We start from the raw sequence: 21,828 nt of genomic DNA, 5'->3' as shown, positions 1-21,828 counted from the left end.
TAAGTGTATGTGTCATAATTCTCAACAACTATTCAAAAAAGCTAAAGGAATAGATGGACTAAAAAAATCACTAGACTATCTAAAAAATAACCTCTAGAGCAGTGATACTCAATTAGATCTACCCGTAGGCCAATTTTAGAATTTTATGCCAAGAGGTGGGCCATTGGAACAGAAGGCTAAGAAAATAAAAAAATCAGCTGCCACTAAATAAAGGCCTTGATTGCAACATAAGTATTAGTATTTCTATCTTTTAACAAAGTTTATTAATCAACATTATGACCTGTGCTTTTATTTCCAAATGGGCAGGGGACATGGGAGAGCAGCTCTGCCCCCCAGCCATCCCCATTGTTCTCTCAGTGCTGGCAGGGCAAGAGGGGGTGAGTGTTAATTTTCTCCCCTGCCTGATGCATTGCTCCCATACGAAGGGGCGGCAGTCCCCACCACCTGAACCTGGATCTCTCTGCTCTATGCCCAAATTAGGGTACCTGCCCGACTGGAATATCCATGGGGAGGAAAGAGCACCCCACCCTTCACACAAGGGGGTCCAGGATCAGGCCCAGTTCTCACCTCCTCCTGGGACAGGTCCACTGCATGGGACAGAATAAGTAGGGGGCCTCTAGCAGCTGGGATTGCGGGCATCATGGTGGTGGCAGCGCCCTCTGGCTGGAGCACAGAGCTGATGCACCTTGAGCACCCTGCTCAGACTGCTTTGTGCACCTGATCTGCCTCCCACGGTGGAGCGCTGCCAGAGGGCCTCCCTCTGCCCCGGTGCTCAGCTTCCCCTGCTGTGTCCTGACTGCACAGTCACCTCCCCAGTTCCTGATGCCTCACCTCTTGCCTCGCTGCCAGCAATGTGGAGTCTCTGCCCCTTCTGGGTCTTCCAGGGCGCAGTAGACTTCTCATCGGAGCCCCCACCCAAGAAGCCAAGTGAGCACTGCCAGGCGGTGGTGGTCCCAATCCCAAATGACTCGCTGCCCAGGAAGCAGGAGCTCAGCTTGTGCTTGTTTAGCCATAGCTGCACCCACTGGGCATTTGGCAGGCTCAGTGTGCTGCTGGCCTTGCACAAGGGCATAGCGAAGCAGGGGTGCTGGAGCCCCAGCAGTGAAAGGGCACACTGTGAGCAGCATGAGCCTCCTGCTGCCCACGCCAGGACCAGTAACTGATGCAGCAAGCCTAGACGTGCCAGGATTACGAACTGCCAAGCCCCAGCTCAAATTAAGCACTGGCTGGCGGGCCGACACAAGAATGGGTGGGCCACGTTTGGCTCAGGGAGCCCCCTGTTAAGGATCACTGCTCTAGAGATTAAGATTTGGTCTGGTCCCAGTCTTTACTAAGGTAGTCATTTATTTGTGTTGAATGTTGTAGCTAGAACATAGTACCTGTCCATATTCCATGGATATCATTTTGCTGCTGCATAAATAATTAGTCACTGTTTCTATTAACAGGAAGAATTGTCTGAATCTGTAGGTCTACGAAAACTGTTAACAGAGGAGCTACAAACTGTAAAACAAGTATGTTGTTGTGGGGTTTTCTAATCTCTTATTGGTATCTTATTACCCTAATGTGATTCTGAAGAGTTTTTTAAATAATAGCTTTTTTGTGCAGGGGAGAGGGTGGAATTATTTGTGCACTTTATGGTTTTCCCCTCCGCTACACTGATTTCACTTCATTGGAGTTACACTAACATAAAAGTAATATGATAGAGTGAAGAATCAGACCCTACAGATGGAAATATTTTTACTTGAGCAAATGAGGGATACCGGGGCAGATGTTCACAGCACATCTCCCATTATCTTCAAATAGTGATTGAGCAGGTAATTCCCAGAGTGTCACACAGAGTGTTAGCCCTTTATGTTTTCTGTCTGCTTTTTCACGAACTCTGGTGAAGATGGTTAAAATGTAATTTAAAGTGCAGCAAAAATTCCATTGGTAAATGCCACATTAATTCCCTGTGATTTATATTTGAGATTTGCTCAGTTTTCTCAAGTTATAAAATAATCTCTAACTGCAAGTGCTAAATATTCAACCTGGGGTATGAAAATCCAGCTGTATTTTTGTGAGTTGTACAGACGATTGTTAGCAGAAATAAGAATTCTGCAATGAGACCTTTGCTCATCATAAAAAGCAAAATTATACGCTAAGCCAAAAAGAACCCTCTCCCTTAGCTGTATTGATTCTTCAGTGGTAGCAGTAATGACAAAGTTTTCATTAAAATACAAAAATAGACTCAGAAGCATAAAGGGTTAAGTTGGCTTAAAAGGTGCTGCTTTCAAACTTCTGAACATAAAGGGGTCATAGTGAAGACCAGTATCCTGCCCAAAGTGTAAGAAGATCTCTACCCTAAGAGCATACAAAAATAAGATATTGCACAAAGCCCAATCAAGGGAGGATGCGGAGGGCATGACAGGTGGGAGGAAAACAAGGTAGGAAAGGTTCTGTGACCTGCAATGTGCAGGAGGTCAGGCTAGATGATCACAGTGATCCCTTTTGATCTTAAAGTCTATGAGATTCCTGGAAAGACCCAATGTTTGAGGGAAATAATGAGGAGAGAGAGAGAGAGGAGGCCCAGGTAGCCAAGTAGAGGCAATGCAAAGACATGCACAGTATTGAGCAAAGTGAGCAAAACTCTGCTCACACTGACCTGAGCACTGATGCGTAGGGGACAGATGGGCATGGAGGTTGTGGGTAGGTCATAGTTATTTAAGTACACTCCAGTGAACTCTGCTGATGCCATTTTTAGGATTTCTAGTACTGCTGTTACCAGTTAGAAGAACTGACTCCTGGACCTTGCTTATATTGAGGTTTAGGGAAATCTCTCTCTGTTGCTGCAGCACTCATGCTCGCAACAGTGAAAGTTCTACTGTGGACATGCCACTGACATCCTTACCTTCATAGCATCTAAGAGAATGTCTACGCTGCAGCTGTGAATGAGTCTCCCAGCCCAAGTAGACAGACTCGCATTCGTGGGGCTCAAGCTAGCGCGCTAGAAATAGCAACATGGATGTTTCACCTTGGGCAGAAATACGGGCTTTCAAGCCCATCCGACCGCCTAGGCTTGAGAGCCAGAGCTGGAATTTCAACATTGCTATTTTTAGCACATTAGCTGAAGCCCTACTACTGCTAGCTCCAGCCCTTCTAATGCAAGTCTATGTGATCTGGAAGGCTTACTCACAGCTATCCGTATAAACCAATGGTTCTCTACCTGTGGTCCAGTCAGCACAGAGCTGTAGCCCAGGTGACATCCTCAGGGCCATACTGCTTACTTGCATGCTGTTTGTAAGTTCCTATCGTGCCTGCTGACTGCAGCAGGTCTTCTGTTCCAAATGAAGAATTTTTAAACATTTCTCTTCTGTAAATATTTTGGGATTAGATTTATACTTCTTTGACTTTACTATTTGTCAGGGGGTTTTTGTTTATTACTACCCTTCAGTACCCAGTTAGAATCTAGTTGCTATTTCCAGTATTGCTATGTTGCTTTACGTGACAATCATTATTAAATTAAGACTGTAGACACTTAAGCTACAGAAATGCATGTGCTTAGTATTTTTAGTGGTAGCAATGCCCATTGCTACCACATGAGGCCCTCATGTATTTATTTCTCTGTCTGCATTGTCATCACGTAATTTTGAAGGTGAGCTTTGCAGTGAAAAGTTCAGGCCTCCTGGTGCTGAACAATAGGGTTTTCCCAGATGAACTTTAAATAATGGCTACTGAAAAGGACACAGCCAGTAAAATCAAAGAGCAATAATTAAATCATGGAATGTTTCAACATATTTGAAACATTTACTTAGAGAAATATTTACTTCCGTTCATATTTTAAGTATATTTTATATTATTTTATGTATTTTTCCATTATATATATTCTAAGCAAACACACACATCTGCATTTCAATTAATATTGAAATTCATTGTTTGAGATTCACTGAGACTCAAACTGTAAAAAGCCAGACTACTCACAGATCTGGTCGACACTCTGTTCAATCTTCAAATTTGGCCTTTCTACTTGAATACCCACGTTGATGCTTACTCATCTAAAACATGTATTTGCATGCTTCAGTGTCTGATCCTGCAAGCTGCAGAATGCTTCCTGACCCTAAATCAGCAAAGCACTTAGTGCATGCTCAACTTTAAGTAAGCGTTTAGGTGCTTTGCTGAATACAGATGGACTTAAACATGTGGTCGAGCGCTTTGCTGAATCAAGGCCCTTGTGAGGTATTGCGCATTGAGGATGCTCAGAACTTCACAAGAGGTGCTCGGTATGTTTTAGGACTGGGTGAGCCCTAACCAACAATTTGAACACTGAAATATATAATTTGGTTGCCAGATTTAAGTGCAGAAGATTGAAAACCAAGCTCCCTCTCTAGAACTCTGTGGCTAGGCCTTCACTGGGGAAAAAGGTGTGCGTTTTACATTGAGATATCTGTTTAAATGTAAAATCCTGTTGGAGTCATTGGACACAGGCAGTTTGTACCTTGATGTAGTTAATCGAGGTCAACCTTCTTCAGCTGGTTTTCGCCTTGACTAGCTACAGTGAAGTAAACCTAAAGTGCCATGTCTTCACTAGGATTTTACATCAAGAAACGCATCTTTTTTGCAATGAAGTCATAGTCTAAAAATGCTGCGTTGTTTCGGCTTATCAGTTGGGTATTATCAGTTCAACATGAGACTCCTGCAATACATGGATACAAAGGGATTATAAAGGAAGGGGTTTCTGTATTATAATGAAATCTACTTATCTTTAAAAGAAAAAGTCACAAAAGTTGAATGCTCATTAGCATTTGGTATGTGTCCATTTCCTTTTGTCAAAGGCAACTAAAGAACAGTCCCTAGCTATTAAACCATTCTTGACATATGAGCTGTTTATATGTATTTAGGGACTTTTATCAATGGAATCTTGTACCACACAGCAAATCCATGAGACATGGCAGCTTTTCCCTTGACCTTTTGGTCTGTTATGCCCTCCAAAGTTTTCCAATTAACTAGATGAAAGAGCAATAATTAAACTGATGTTCAGAGAAATGCTATTGTCTTAAATCATTGATGTAATCGATGTTCAGTTGAACTGGTCATTTATCATAGAGAGTATACCCAAAACATACCTCCATTAATTGCCTCCCTGGCTGAGAGAAGGCTCCAATATTTAGTCATTCTGTATCTGTATATAGAATGAATGTGTGTAGCAGAGAATGACCAAAGATTAGAGTTTTCCTGTAGATAATAGAAGATTAGATTCTTCCTATAATATAATCTTTCCGTGAATAAATAAAATATCATAGTTGTTGGAGCAGATGCTATAAATGCTTGCCTACAGTTAAGTACTGCCATGGTGAGTATATATAATTTGGGAGCACCTCCTCCTCCTTGTTAATCAATGAGAATAGCCATCTACATACTTAACTTAATTATTTTCAAAAACAACTATTTAGCAGGCAGGTCTCCGTGCTATCGCAATGACCTTTGATCTTTCACTTGCTAAAACCTTCTCCCAGGCTGAGTTTATAAAAGTTGTTTTAAGCATCGTTAAAAGTTCAGTGTTATGACCTGAAACAGTAAAGTAGTGATCAATCCAAAACTGAAATGTTTTACCTGTCTTGGCCAATCATTCGCCTGTAGGAGGAGGGAAAATCATTCACTTGGTAAATTCTAGGCTGTCATAATTAGGGTGACCAGATGTCCTCATTTTATAGGGACAGTCCCGATATTCTGGGCTTTTTCTTATATAGGTGCCAATTACTCCCCACCCCCGTTCCGATTTTTCACACTTGCTATCTGGTCACCCTAACTGTAATACATGAGTGCAGGCACATGTAACTGTACCGGTATGTATCAGGTGTTAGAAAGAGACATTAGAAACATAGATTCTGAGACTTCGATTTTTTTAAATATATTTTCAAACTCTTTTCTTCTGGGCACTTACAAAAATATTTTAAGATTTGAATAATTACATCTGTCTCTTATCACCTTTTTTTCCTTATTGCTAACCAAGCTATTTCAAACCCCTGCCATCTGAAGATGTTAATCAGAAGGCTGCAGGGCAGAAAAGGAGCTTTCAGCAGTACCCATTGAGCTGTGTAGGGATATACGGGCAGCTTTTATTGCTTCAGGAATCCCCCTCTTTGCAGTGTGTTACTGCCTTTATAGAATTGTTTATTACTCTTATTTTTAAAACCAAGAAGGAAAACATGTTTCATATTTTTATTGTTGAGAACTTAAATAGTTGTTTTCTGAGGAAAACTAAGGAATTTTAAAATGTTTAAATTGTTCAAACTTATTCCCAAACTTTTAATGACAGAACTGTTGATGTATTTTAACGTACATTAGTTATTGGCTAAGAATAACTCCAGTTAAAGTTAGACATCCTTATTAATTATGTTAATATTGGTATGTCTATACATGTAAAAACCTAGGGATGAGATTAAAGCACAGAGTCGAACTGGCAACCCGGTGGGAGAGGGAGCTAACGTTTCTTTAAGTCACCATTGTGCCCTTCTGATCCCAATTTGCTTCAAGGGCTCCAAAAGCTCTCCAGTATAATTTAGACAGTCCTAGAGGCCTGTGTAAATTATGGCAATCTGTACTTTGCTGTCCCACGGGCCTTAACGCTGCTTGGAATCTGTGTAGTACTATATGCTGCAACCCCACTCCTGACACTTCCCTTCTGCACATGGCTCCAGCACACCCAGGGCTTGTGAAGGGACCCTCGGAAGGAAGCCATATGGTTATGTTCAACATAATCCTCCCCCCTCCCATCAGAAATGTGGCTTTAGGGCTACTTTATGCCACTCTGGTCCTTTTACATGTGTAAAGAGGTTGGAGCCGTAGTGAGGATCTCACCCTAAATAGTTAGTGTACATCAGCATAGCTCCATGGGGTTCAGTGGAACTGTCGTAATTTACACTTGCTGAGGACCTGGCCCAGTATAGTGCAATACATAAAAAGTATCTAAAAGGGAACTGCCTCTAGGATTCTGACTTTCAAGCCACACAGTAGTAAAAAAAACTCTATGAACTTTGTAAACAGCCCAAAAGGTCTAGGTATACATGTATATACAAACATCAACAACGCTTGTGGGTACAGAAACAGCCACTGCCCTGAACTGCTGCTGGAGCTGTAATATAATTCTTATTGCTGGCAGCCAGAAGAACACATCAGCTACTTAAAGTCCTAATTCCAGTGTTCACTGATCAAATAATAAGCTTTTTTAAACTGAGTTAAGATTTACCCAGGCCAACGTGGCCATGTTTTCCATTGCTAGGTCTCCTCATCGTCACTCGGGAAGGTGTCTTGGTACAGATTAAGTTGGTTATATGATCAAACCCATGCTAGTCTGAAAATTGGGTGGGGGCTTGCAAGGATATATAAACTTACTGGAATTTTTTTTCCAGTGCCACTAACTGAGGCATAAGGTCCCATCGCAGGGTCCCAGAGCTCAGGCTCCAGCCCAAGCCTGAACATCTACACAGCAGTGTTTAGCCCCACAGCCCAAGCCCTGTGAGCTTGAGTCACCTGACCTGGGACAGCCATGGCTCTTCTTCAGGTCTTTTATTCCAGTTTAGACGTACCCTTAATGGTCTGGGACCTACCTACCTGAGGGACATAAGAATGGCCATACTGTGTCAGACCAAAGGTCCATCCAGCCCAGTATCCTGTCTACTGACAGTGGCCAATGCCAGGTGCCCCAGATGGAGTGAACCTAACAGGTGATGATCAAGTGATCTCTCTCCTGCCATCCATCTCCACACTCTGACAAACAGAGGCTAGGGACACCATTCCTTACCCATCCTGGCTAATAGCCATTAATGGACTTAACCTCCATGAATTTATCCAGTTCTCTTTTAAACCATGTTATAGTCCTAGCCTTCACAGCCTCCTCAGGCAAGAAGTTCCACAGGTTGACTGTACGCTGAGTGACAAAGAACTTCCTTTTATTTGTTTTAAACCTGCTACCCATTAATTTCATTTGGTGGCCCCTAGTTCTTATATTATGGGAACAAGTAAATAACTTTTCCTTATTCACTTTCTCCACACCACTCATGAGTTTATAAACCTCTATCATATCCCCCCTTAGTCTCCTCTTTTCCAAGATGAAAAGTCCTAGCCTCTTTAATCTCTCCTCATATGGGACCTGTTCCAAACCCCTAATCATTTTAGTTGCCCCTTTCTGAAAATTTTCTAATGCCAGTATATCTTTTTTGGAGATGAGGAGACCTCATCTGTATGCAGTATTCAAGATGTGGGCGTACCATGGATTTATATAAGGGCAATAAGATATTCTCCGTCTTATTCTTTATGCCTTTTTTAATGATTCCTAGCATCCCATTTGCTTTTTTGACTGCTGCTGCACACTGCGTGGATGTCTTCAGAGAACTATCCATGATGACTCCAAGATCTTTCTCCTGATTAGTTGTAGCTAAATTAGCCCCCATCATATTGTATGTATAGTTGGGGTTATTTTTTTCCAATATGCATTACTCTACATTTATCCACATTAAATTTAATTTGCCATTTTGTTGCCCAATCACTTAGTTTTGTGAGATCTTTTTGAAGTTCTTCACAGTCTACTTTGGTCTTAACTATGTTGAGCAGTTTAGTATCATCTGCAAACTTTGCCACCTCACTGTTTACCTCTTTCTCCAGATCATTTATGAATAAGTTGAATAGGATTGGTCCTTGGACTGACCCTTGGGAAACAGGCCCTTGGGGACCAAGGATTTTCAGAGGAGTTAGATCCCAACTCTTGTTGACTTTCAATAGGAATTGCATCCCAAAGCCCTTTGCAGACTGATCCACAGATTAATATTCTCATAGAAATCAGTGACAAAACTCCTGCAGAAATATAGCTCAAACCTTGTGTAATATATTGGAATCTATTTACTCACCACTGTGGTGGGAAGGATAGTGGCTGATTAATAGTGCACAGCAACACAGCACAGCAGTTTAGGATTGTGAGTGAAGAAGAGTATTGAATCCACTTGAAAAGTCATAGAAACTTTTTGATTGAATCCTATCATTGCCATGAACAGGACACCAAGGTGTGCACACCTTTTCTTACAAAATGTGCTGTGGGAACTTTTAGCAAAAGTTAAAGCTTGGGCAACCCATTTACCTTTTCTGTCATTCAGTTTCCTCATGGATCTAGTAACAATAAAAGGGTATTATGAGGCTTAACTACTCTTTCCATAGCTTCTTTGACATAAAAGGTGCTACAGAAGTGCAGAGTATTGCTAATGAAGAAAGGAGAAAATAATATATTTTGATCTATTTTGCACCAGATTTGGCCACAAAACTAGATATAGATTTACAATCTCCTCTCTCTCTCTCTCTCTCTCTCTGATTTATCCCTTTTGTTACATCTGTATTTTTATAAAGCTGGTTTACTTTTAAATGAAAAGATAATGTATATATGTAGCTAGGTAATTTTTGTTCTGAATAGGATTCACTGAACTGCCTATTTCATCTACACATGCTACACAAAACTCTGAAGTTTAATTAGGAGCAACCCACAACAGCATAAAATTTTTCATTGCATCTGAAGGCTTGATTCAGTAGCAGACTGCATCTGTGGCTACTGATCTCTGAAGTGAACATCAGACAATCGCGGGATTAATCCTAATTCCTTGAGGGAAATTTAAAAGGATTCCCTCATTGGAAACCTCAAAGTACCACGTTTCATTTTTTGTTTACAGCACAAAAATGATGATTCTGCCAACTTGATTGTGAATGGGGGACTGAGGGTCTGATCCAACTCCCATGGAACTCAGTGGAAAGGCCTGGATCTGGGCCCTAAGAAGGGACTCCTCTGAGAGAGCTTTGACTTTGAATGGAGTCTTCAATTGTTAGCTCTGCAGTTTGTTCCTGGCTTCAGCCAGAAAATAGGCACAGAGCCTGATTCTTTTCTCTCTGACCATGGTTTTTGTGTTGGTGTAACTCCATTCACTTCAGTGTAACTGCTGATTTCCACCAATGTAAGAGGAGAAGCAGGTTCATGGTTCTATGGGGTGGTGGTGAATACAGAAAAAAATGTATAATTTGTAAATTAGGGCACAGTCCTTCAAACAGTTAATCATGTGTGTACGTAAGTAGTCCCACTCAAGTCTGTGAGACTACTTGCATGAGTAAAGATTTGCAGGATTAGGCTCTTAGTTTAACAATACTCAATTTACAAATTAACAGAAGTTAATGTGAATGAATATTCAGTGACAAACTTAACTGAGAACTTCCACACTTCTCTATGTTGAAGTTTTGTAACTGTTACATTCTTTCACAGCTGTTTTTGTAAGCAGGGAATAATTTATCTACCTTGATTTTAAAAAGTTCGCAAATGTTTTTTATTTGAAAAAATACCATAAAATTTCCCCTGCCTTCTCCTATGTCTACTTTCCTCTTTTTTTCTATGGCTCCTATATAGAAAGCTCTCCTTAAATAATACAGGCGTAAAGAGTTGAATGCAAGAACCTTAAAGAAACAAAAAGCAATACATTTTTAAAAGAATTTAATTTGGCCAGGACACCAAGGTTAATAATTCATACAAAAAATGCTGTGGAAACTATGGACTGATTCACTAGATTCAGGCAATAATAAGAAAACCAGATACCTGTACTTATTTGGAGGCTTTCTGCTGGTATGGAGATGGTGGGCTTCACTATGAATGTCAGATACTCTGGTGTTAAATCACTTTTACCTCCATTGGATTTATACCAGAGTACTAGAGCTGAGAACCTGGTTTGGTGGTCATGATTTCTTTAGGTTTTGTTGGTCTCATTTGCTGTAGAAACTGAAAATTATTTTTTGTTGAATACAGTCCATTAAAATGTTAAATGTCAAGGAAAGGGCTGTCTTACTTTACAGTTGTTAAAATTCTCTCTCTCTTTTTTTTTTTAAATACCTTTCCCCCTTATTTTCACACCACAAATTTTAAAAAGAAAAAATGGAACTCTCTAATCATCAATCCCAAAATTTAAGTCCTTGCCAAAAGAAATATTTTGCCTAAATCAGAGAATTGTTCACTTTGACTGTATTTTATAGGAAGCCAAGGCAGCAGTGGAAGAGGCAAGAGCCCTGCGAAGTAGGATTCATCTCGCAGAAGCTGCACAGAGGCAGGCTCGTGGAATGGAGATGGATTATGAAGAAATAATCCGCCTATTGGAGGCTGAAATTACAGAGCTGAAGGCTCAGCTCACTGATCATTCTGGCCAAAATAAAGTAAGCAGAACAGTCATCGCTCATAGTTACCATGGTTTCCTTGCTGTTGTCATGTATCCTGTTTTCATTTTCTTTTCATCTGCTCTTCTAAAGTAGGTCACTGTTTTTTCTTGTATTATTCAATAACTGGAATGATGCATAGTGAAGGGGGCAATGTGAAGGCTACGAGCCTTCCTTTATCTAGATATCTTTAGGCTGGAAAAACAAGAGCCAGAAGCTTATTTGGGTCATTGGTCAATATGGCACATCTCAAGCATTAAAGTATAAAACATTGAATATGTTGGTTTTCTGTTTTGTTTTAAAATTTATTAATATATGTCATAAAAATTGAGGCAAAGAAAAAGCATTTTTGTGGTTGATTAAAGCTTTCAAGGAAGTCTGAGAGATTGAATGATATTTTAGATTCCTAAGCAAATTCACACATGTTCAGTTTCAGCTTTTTCCTGGTTTCTGTTTTAAATCAATGTAGATGTATCTTCAGTAAGTGTGTTAGTTGTTTACACTTGGCGTATTGTTAGTATTTCTAGCTTGTTTCTCAGTGATGCACAAATAATAATAATATAAAATTCAGGACTATTCTTGAATAAATTCAAATTTACTCAACTTAATTTTTTGAAAGACACTAACAACATTAGTGTGACCTAAATCTGTTTTATTTGTTTTTTAAATGAAAAAGATTGTACAAATGAGCCTCACATTCGAAGCCACCATATTATCCCCAATGATTTTTAGAGACCAATTCAGAAATAAAACAGTTTGGGACAATTTTTAATGAACCTCCATAACTGGGAATCCATTTTCATGCTGACATATATTGTTCATTGTTTCTTTGTACTTCCCTGTTGTCTGTCTATAATCATCTGTTGTCTCTTGTCTTATACTTAGATTGTAAGCTCTTTGGGACAGAGACTGCCTTTTTGTTCTGTTTGTTCATTCAGCTCCTAGAACAGCAGTGTGCTGGTCCATGAGTAGAGCTCTTAGGCTTTACGGTAATACAGATTAAAAAATAGTAACAATAATAATTGGCATCTGTGTGTGTAGTTATCTAGTTTGCTCATGAAAAAAATGGATATGTCCAATCATTTAAAATAAGGGTGGCCTGCTGAAATTTTCAATGTGAGAATTAGTTCAATATTAAAAAGTAAAAACTGTGTTACAAGAGCTATAAAGTGCATGGACCTAATACTTCACTGCCTTGCGCACCCTTCGTGCGATCACTTAGGCCCAGATTTTGAAAAGAGCGCAACTCTCATTTAAGCACAAAATAAGTGTCCAGATTTTCAGTTACGCTCAGCACACTGATGCATGTTGGGTGCTAAACTTTCTTCAAAATCTGGTCGCAGATGAATGCTTGAAAATCTGGACTGGAGTGCTTTCAAAAATCTGACATGGGGCCTGATCCTCCACCCATCTTGTTTAGAGGTAACACTCCCATTGACTGCAACAGATGCAGGGTTAAACCCTTGTACTCGTGCAGAGTTGGAAGCTGTCCAGGGCTGAGACTGTCTACTAGTCTGTTGGTACAGTGCCTAGCATGATTAGGCCTCATTCTTGGCTGGTACTTTGGCATTACCATAATAAACCTGATAGATTTTTAAAAAATAAGTTGATGTAAAACGTTACTATTACAGTTTGGTAGCCTTTTCCTCCCACTTTGTGTAAGTGGTTGTACAAGGAGCAAGGCAATAGAGAATAAGGTCTCTTAAGTAGCATACTTTGAAGTGCTCTTCTAAATTTAATTTAAGCAACTGGTAGTGTAAGTAAGAGATATTGACCAGTTCACCTTGTTTCTTTAGGTACAGTACATGAAGAAGAGGTTTGCTCCACTTTGTCTTTTGATAACATCTGTAAGCCAGGGACACCAAAACTGTACTTAGTAAAGCAGCAGCAGTTGGCTGTATTTAATAAAATCTTCCCTAAGTAGGCTTAGCATCTCCTTTTCCACTAATGAACAGTGCAATATACATTACAGAAAAGAAACTTTCTAATCAAGCAGACTTTCTGATATTCAGAATAATGGGGATTCTGCCACATAAAGCTGTGTGCGTGTGTGTTTGCTTTCAATAAAGATATAGTTAATAGTAACAGCACTTTTTAGTAGTTGCAAATCTTATAGTAGGTTGTATTCAGGTGATGGGCTTCAAGAGAAGTTCACCTACAGTAATGTCAACCTTAGTTTTTGTAGAGAGTGGCATTTTCTTTCCCTTTTACTGGGAGGTATTTTGCTCCTAATCCTCTGCCTAGCACACAGATTGAGGAAACAAATGTTCCCATGTATACATGGTGGCCTCCATCTTGTCCAACACCACCAGAGATTGAACCCTTTAGAGCTGAAGAGCCAGCCTCTTGATGGGGCTGTACCAGACTCTTATCCTCTGTGGATCAGGCGCAAAGGGGGACATGTAATAAATACTGAACGATGTGTTACACGTATGTATGTAGAAAAATCGGAGTGGTTTAACTCTGTTCAAGGCCTGTCACAGAGTTATTAGTTGCTTTGGTGAGATCCTCATGTAGTAGTTAAACATAAAACAAAAAACAGTTTAATTCAGAGTTTTAAAATAATTCTGATCCAGCAATTTATCAGAAAAGGAGTGGAGAACATGGCTTCCCACCATGATCAAATCAGCACTGTGGACTGCTGAGGCATCCAGCCCCAAGCTGGTGCCCTTTCTAAAAGAACAAAAAAAAAAATGGTTGTAAAAAAAGAAATGGTGGTTGCAGTCTGTCAACAGCACCTTGATAGCAGCAGGAGCCTGATTCCCAACATGCATGTCCCATGAACAGCTGAAGCAGACGCTTTCTAAAACTTCTGATTCAACTGTTTCACTCTGAGATCTAAAGTTAAGGCCTTGTAGAATACAGATCATGGGCTTGTCTATGTGAACAATTAGTTCACACCAAGCTGGGGTGTGAATCTACCGTGCACTAACCTGCCGCAGACCAATTGTCCTTGTGCTCCCTGCTGATGTGTTAATAGTTTGTTAGAGCGCTTCGATCTAGTCCTCAAAGCGCTGTATCGAACTGTTAACACACATCAGCAGGGAGTTTGTCCACAGCAGGCCAGTAGGGGGTACGGTCACACCTCAGTTTGCTGTGAACTAATTGTTCATGTAAATAAGCCCTCAATTACTTGGACATGGAGGAGATAAAGAGTGCTACACTAGGGATGTAAGGAAAGCATTGAGGGGACGACATTTTAAAATCTACAGTATCTCTCAATAAGTTCTGAATTCAGATTTTATTTTAAACATCATGTGTGTTTTTTAGGCAATTCTAGGGCCTTCAGGATCCATTTTGGTAAAACAGTATTTGTTCCCTTCTTCCTCTTTCCTTAAAATTTGGAAAGACAACCCCTTCACCTTCACTGTTCACTCAAAAAGGGAGAAAAATGTCAAATAGGATAAATAAAATTAAGTCTTGAAATTAATTAGGTAGTATTGACTGAATTTCTTCCACAGGATAGTGTTCAAGATTTAAGAAAGAGAATTACTGTGCTTGACTGCCAGCTGCGGAAATCAGAATCGGCTAGGAAAACCTTTGAGGTGGCCACCGCAAAACTGCTGCAGTTTGTAGAGGTAACTTTTTTGCACTGTGGTCTCCAGCAACGTTTTATTTGGGAAAAGATGTGTGTTAATATATCTAAGAGACAAATATGATGAATTAAGCATGAATGTGTAAAACTCTAGTTTGAAAAAAACATTCACAGCTTATACAACTTGCTGAAATACGAGCTAAGGCAGAATTCCATGTAGGGATTTTTGAGACCTTTGAATGTTACTGTGTGCCTAATTGTAACAAGCATTCTTTTGTTTGTGCAGTAAAACCTATGATCTTAACATTTAGAGGTCAAGTTTCTTTACCTGGAAATGGTAAAATGATGCCCATTTGCAATATTAAGAGGCAGATATACATCAGTAAACAGAGGTTATGCTGAAAACATGTTTAAAAAAAACAGAATTGTAGCTTGCTGTACGCTTAATCCAACTCAGCCTGTTCTGCACCATTTTATACTGAACCAGTTGGTCAGTGTTGCTGTGTCACTTCATACTAGCCGAGGATGTGGTCTACTCATATATTTATTTCACGTAGTAGAAAGGTTTATAACATGGACGTATAGATCATATACTCACAACATGGATGTGTTTTAATGAATCTTGGCCAATTCGTCTTTGCCTCCCCCATATGGTGGACCTGAGTTGTCCATTGCTGTGAAAATAGGATGATTTTGTATGTTATAATTTTCAGGCAGCTTAAAATTGTTACAGCTCCTTCCCCCCATGCTGACTGCTAATATAAGAAAATCTCCCAGACTTTGTTTTTGAATGTCAGATATGGGGGAAAGGTGTAGCCAGCTTATACAAAAGAGTTCCGTAGGGGGGGAAATTATGTTATTTGAACTGTTGTCTTTTATATCTCAGCAATATACCTTATTTGCCTCTACAATTTTACTTCCATGGAGACTGAAAAATTTCTCTTTTTATAATCCTTACATAATGGCCTGCCAATAGGAAAATGTTTGATTTAGCAAATTAGCCTTTCTACTAGTAGATCTGTGGTTAGGGAGATAGAGTAAAGTCTGTATGAAAAGTGTCCTACAATATATTGTTCATATTTGCATAGATGTGGCTGAGGTGCTTTGGGTTGATAGATTATTGTCCACATGAAAAATCATTTAGGGTCCGTTAGAAGAAAACGGAGACCCCAACTCATTCTCTGTGGCTAGGAATACAAATTGTGTGTACAAAGTTTGCAGGGAGACAGAAGGTCTTTAAGTAGACAACAAAGCAACAGAAATAGTATGTGAAGCTTATAAAACATTAACTATTCATTTCTTTGATTGTTTGCCAACAGGTTGTACATGAAGTACTAGCAGACAACTCCATCCCCTTGTCAAATTTAAGGTAAGAAAACCTAAACTTAACTTGTTTTATTGAAGGTAATGTGTGAAATGATATGAAATATAGCAATACATGTTGTTATTGAAAACCTTTGTGACAGGTTTAGAAGCTCCAAACAACTCATACTAAGCCTTAGCTGTTTTCTTTCTATACTCCCACGCATTTCTGAATGCCTACTTTTATGAACAGTGGAAATAAAAACACAACACTGGTCTCGGGGCTACATCTTTCATTAACAATTTTAAGATAAATCAGTTAATCAGAACATACCCAGCACATCTATGGGCATCTCCATACTTGCATCAGTCAAAGACACTATATCCCTAGCCACAGCTTTCCACCTTATTCTTTCCCCATGCAAAGAGTAAGACTCTTTTTTGGTAGAGACTGCCTCCCGCCTGTGTCCAGTAATAAGGAGCATCACCACTGTTAGTGCCACCAACATCTGTTTAGTTCCGTTTCTTCTGAGAGTTTAGCATTTGGTTAGGAGGACTTTCAAGGTTACTTCCTGCACCATTTACGTGGCCAAGGACCCTGCCAACAAAGGTGGAATAAAAGAAAAATGTGCATATTCACATATGTCAGAACATCATCAAACCACCCCAACAGGGCTAGGAAGAAAACGCTTGGCCCAATGCATCAAACAGCTTACGAATGAAATAACCAGCTACCTGCCACATAATGCCTGCAATGAGGGAGGGGGAATAGCCTCTTGCCACTGGCTAGGGCTGTCTGCCAGAGGGAAAAATTCCTTCCTGATCCTAAATATGGTAACTGGTATAACCTTGTGTACCGTGAGGATTGTACTAGCAAACTCCAGTAGCACTACCTGCTTTTGTTACCAAGCAAGAAGCATTCAAGCCTGGAATCAGAGAAACCATATTTATCTAAACTTTATGAAAGTGAACTGAATTATTTTAATTAAAACACGTTGCAGCTCAGATGTATTCAACAGGATTTAGAGCAGCCTTTGGCCTCTTAAAATACCAATATAATACTATCCTGTCTCACAGGGCAGGTTTCTCCTTGTTCATGTTCAAGAATAAATGCTAAATAGGACCCTATCCTGCAAACCTTATTCATGCAAAATTCCTAATAAAGTCAAATCTGTTTAACTGAACTTATTAGGGGTTTTGTCTCACTGATAGTTTCAGGATCAAGCTCTCAGTCTGTAATTGATGCCTGTTAAGTAGCAAACAAATTCTACCCTTATGTATATATGCATTAATCCCAGTTGGGTCAATGGGAATTGTATTTGACTAACAGAGATTGTAAAGAATGAAATGTTGCTAAGTTGGTATACCCTGTTTTCATCGGAGATTCTGAGTACGGAAGCCAGTATAACTTTCAGGTAACTGTAGCACACTGCTGGGGATATCCAGAGCTGTGAGCCACTGTGTTAACTCTCTGCCTCAACGAGAGTGAGCTTTGCTAGAGATTAGACTGCGTGTCAGCTCCCTGCCATACCACTCGGTCTTCCTCACCAGTCAAAATCCTCAAGGCTCCGCTGGTCCAAACCTTGCCTAGCTGGTAACAATCAGTAAACTCAAGCTTCCGAGTTCTTCGGAGATGTTTCTCTGCAAAGCACAGCCCCTACCACTGTGCATTCACAAAGGATATTAAGTTTGCTGCTCTTTCAAAGAGACAGTACATCACAGCTTATTAACTTAACTGGGTAAACAGACCCTTCCCTTCAAACACAGCACTGCAACGGTTCATAGTAAAAACTAAAACAAATTTATTAACAAAAGGTCATAAGTTAAGTGATACCATATAAAAGGGATAAAGGTCGAAATGGCTACAAGCAAATAAAAGTCAAAACACGCATCTAAATGACTAAAACTTAATCTAGCAAAATACAGTCTTTGTTCAATATGGTTTCTCTTACCCAGGTCTCCTTTCCAAATTTTACTAGCTAGGATCCATCACAAGATCACATCGCTTAGTTCCTTTGTCTCCTAAGGTGAAGCATAACACATGGGTTCTTTACTCTCTTATAGTTCAGTGAACCTTTGAAACATTCTTTTGAAGGGTGTACCACCAGATAAAGTTAATTAGTTCATGCCAGGCAAGGAGTGATGGGTCTGGAGGATAAGGCTCCATGCTGGTTCCTCTCCCACTGGTGGTTGCTACAATGCAAGTTGATCTGTTCCTGCAACCTCCGATATTCAAATGAATAACCAATTGACTATGATTGCACCTGGATGGAGGCTTCAGCCTTTCCTTTGTCGGGGACATGGTACACAGGTTTTTCCCAATTTGTCTGATTTGAAAACATTTTAGTCCCATATTTCCAGCATAGCTGTGTGGCCCTTTGTGGGTTTTCCATACATACACTATGCAAGAATGTTAACAATCAGTGTGGTGTTAGTTTTCCAATGATACCTTACCCTACATCTGTAAGATATAGATTATGACATTAGTGAGTTGGGGTACACTGAACTGTTCTGCTGAATCTCACTGCTAGAAACTGGGGAGCCTCTTGCCCTCTGACATTGGGGTGTTGTCAGGGTCACAGTAAGTCTGCTGAATTTGATAGCATAATTCCTCTTGATGTTACTGGAATGAGAATAAAACCAACCAAGAGATGTGTTCAACAAGGTGAAAGGATGCCTGCTTTATTTTATTAAAAGGAACATTTTCCCTTGTAATCTTATAGACAGTTGATCTCTTTGCTGTGTGTTCCTTCCAGTGACCGAAGAGGCACATTGTCTACCAAAACACTCCTGGCACGACTGGGGAGGAATGGACGTACTGTCACAGCAACCCTTGCAGCAGAAGCCAAAGAACTTACTAAATCTGTCCGTGCCATTCTGGAAGTAGATTGTGAGTGTATATATATTCTATCCGCCACCCCCGCACAGCATTTCTCCCTTTCACCTTTTGACTGGCAATTCAGAGTGGAATATTTCAGCAGTTATCAGTTGAACAATAAATCTAATCAGTCATTACCGTAGGCTCATCAGAAGAGAGCACATATGAGCATAATAGCCACTAGGAAAATCCTCAGTGAAAACTGCTGCAGTAGTTCAGATAGTTGTGGCATTTACATTTACTATAGAATCATGAGCTGGAAGAGCAGAGAGGGGATGGCATGGATGCCAGTTCTGTGAATTGGTACCACTTAAAGATTTCCCAAAGATGAGAGAGTCATCAGAGGCTGGTTACATGGTTACATTTATGGCTACTTTTTAATCATCAGAGCAGCACAGAGCCCCCGGAGTAGAGGCCAGGGTCTGGCCCAGATTGGGGAGTCAGGAACCTTCTGCAAAGTAATCCCAGCTCTGCTGCTGATTTGCTGTAAGACCTCTGCCTCATTTCCCCCTTTTCTAAAAGGAGACTAATGCCTGCCTTACAAGTTGGTCCTCCCAAGGATTAATTAGTTGTTTGTACAGGACTTCGAAGATCTCAAGTGTGTTACTGGGTAAAATTTTCCAAAGTGCCTAAGGGCCAGATTTAGATACCTAGTGGGATTTTCAAAACCACCTGGGTGCCTATCTCCCATTGATTTCAGTGAGACTTCACTTCAGCTCTCACTGGTAAATCTTTGCACAAAGAAGGTTATGCAGTTGGAGGCACTGATCACAGTAGACCTATTCACCTGAGTAGGGGCTGCAAGTCCAGGGCCTGATAGAAAATTATCAAGTTTCTACTCTGTTAAATTGATTTGGGGAATTTTTAGTGCCGTTTGTGTTACTATATCCACTCTTCTGTTTATTTCACCATTCTGGCTGCTCAGGAGGTACTCAGTATCTCATAGGACTGGGGCATAGATAACTATATCTCCAGAGCAAGAAGCTCGTTGCTGCCTTTAAAATTAGCAGCGTTTTTCCTTTCCTGGTATACTCATAATAATAATAATCTATCTCCTTAGCTTTAGGCAGATATGCCAGAATAGTTTATTACATACATATTCCACTGTTCATTGAGAGAAATAATAATTGATTTCATTTATATGGCTGGGATGTGTTCTCCAATTCATTGAATGTCATGTAATAAATCATAGCTAGCCTTTTACAGAATGCTTGTAATTCCATCCAAAGAAAGTAGGCTACATGAAATCCAATCCCTTATTACAGCCAATATTTAGAATTAAAACTAGGCCATAGAAGAAAGTGACATCACTCATATTCCCTTATGAAAATTAATTAGCTGTTTCCTTGAATTATTTCTAACAAATTGTGTGCTGCTCGGGTTATTTTCAGTTTGGAATTTCTGACATCTGTATTAACCTAAAGAGAGAGAGAAATCCTGCTGTCTCTTTTCTCCTAGATAGATCAGCTTTCATTCACAGCATAGCAGTTTAATAAACCAGAAAAATATTTCTTCTGAGGTTTAAACTAGCTACATGTAGACATTTCTGAAAGAGATGTTCTGATCAGTACATCGCATTCTTCAAATGTTTGCTGGGCAAATAAGTGCCATGAAAGCTTCTTACATTAGATGCCTGTAATGAAGTGCAGCAAAGCGAGAGTATTATAGTGGTGATTGCAGCAATTTGGTGCCATGCAGCAAATCATTTAGAGAGCTGCCGTAGTATCTAAGGGATCAAGTTTTTCATTTTAGCTTTGTGCTTCCACCTTCCCTTCTCTTTTGCACACTGCCTTTCCTCCTAGGTGGTTCATGAGCAGGCACTCCACTGCCAAAGAGATCATGAAGGTAGGAAATGCTGGTTTAGTACATGGACATTGTTTTAATCCAGTTCAGTAATATCCATCACTCTTCATAAAACACGTGCCAGGGACTTCAGATAATTTGATTGCCCTAGCCTGTGAAAGTCCAGGAGGACAAGCTCAGTTACTCAGAATGAAGTACCGTAGGGGGTTCCAGAAATTTGGGGTTCTCCTTTCACTAGACCTAATCCAAAGCTCACTGAAGTCAGTAGAAAGATTCCCACTGACTTCCATGGGCTTTGGACCAAACTGATGATGATGATGTGCAGCCTAATTTGGGAGCCCTCCAGAAGACGAGCTTTAAGGACTCAAGTACTTAAACCAAACTGTCCCAGTTTTTCCTTCCAAAATATCAAAGTTCCATCAGAATGAGTGTGTGTTCTTTAAGGTCTTTGAATATTGTCTTTCATAATTGATGAAGTGATGAAATGATATAGTGTCGAAGGGAACAAATGCTCTCCAAGCTTCTAAATCTATTAGCAGCCCATCAGAGGAGGATGGGGGTGTTTTATTTAATATTGACTCTCAGCTGGTGGAAGGGAACCATTAGTGGCAATTGTACCAGGGACTATTTTGGATTGATACTAGATAAAACTCATCCTAAACCTCTAATATGTTTTTATTTATGGAGAGGCATAGACTCAACTATTGTTAAGGCTGAAACTAGTGTTCTCTCATAAGCCACATTTTAATATTCAAACACACCTTTGTTAAAGTACAATCAGTGCACCTGAAATGTCACAGTGGTGAGTTTATCCCAGGATAGAACTTTCCAGGAAAGTTTAAGGCAGATTGGATGAGGAATTTTGGTGTTGTAGAGGTTCCAGAATTGTATAAAACGAGCTGAATTTCCTAACTTCGTAATGCATTACTTTTACGTTATTTACTGTGATGTATTTTTTGCATCTTAATCCCATGTTAATGAAGGGTGGGTTTTTTGTTAGTGTTGCTAGGGAATGAGAATAGACTAGTTGTATTCTTGAGATAAACTTAGCAAGTTTTACAATATTTGTGTATTTCTAGGTTACCTCTGTAAATCCATTGTTACCTGA

General features: G+C 39.9%; 1 protein-coding gene across 9 annotated transcripts in view; it reads left to right on the top strand.

The window, feature by feature from the left end:
• Positions 1 to 21,828, top strand: part of STXBP4 (syntaxin binding protein 4) — a 144,639-nt gene that overhangs the window by 53,647 nt on the left and 69,164 nt on the right. For all 9 annotated transcript variants that reach the window (XM_084646901.1, XM_084646903.1, XM_084646902.1 and 6 more), the window contains 5 exons: positions 1,446 to 1,511; positions 11,026 to 11,202; positions 14,664 to 14,780; positions 16,057 to 16,106; positions 18,796 to 18,929. In XM_084646901.1, coding sequence (XP_084503027.1) covers positions 1,446 to 1,511; positions 11,026 to 11,202; positions 14,664 to 14,780; positions 16,057 to 16,106; positions 18,796 to 18,929 — 544 coding nt within the window. The remainder of the gene's footprint in view (positions 1 to 1,445; positions 1,512 to 11,025; positions 11,203 to 14,663; positions 14,781 to 16,056; positions 16,107 to 18,795; positions 18,930 to 21,828) is intronic.

The sequence above is a fragment of the Lepidochelys olivacea genome, assembly GCF_965140295.1.
Source record: "Lepidochelys olivacea isolate rLepOli2 genome assembly, chromosome: 14".
NCBI classification, from domain to species: Eukaryota; Metazoa; Chordata; order Testudines; family Cheloniidae; genus Lepidochelys; species Lepidochelys olivacea.
The sequence above is the reverse complement of the archived record's forward strand: the minus strand, read 5'-3'. Positions and strand labels throughout refer to the sequence as shown.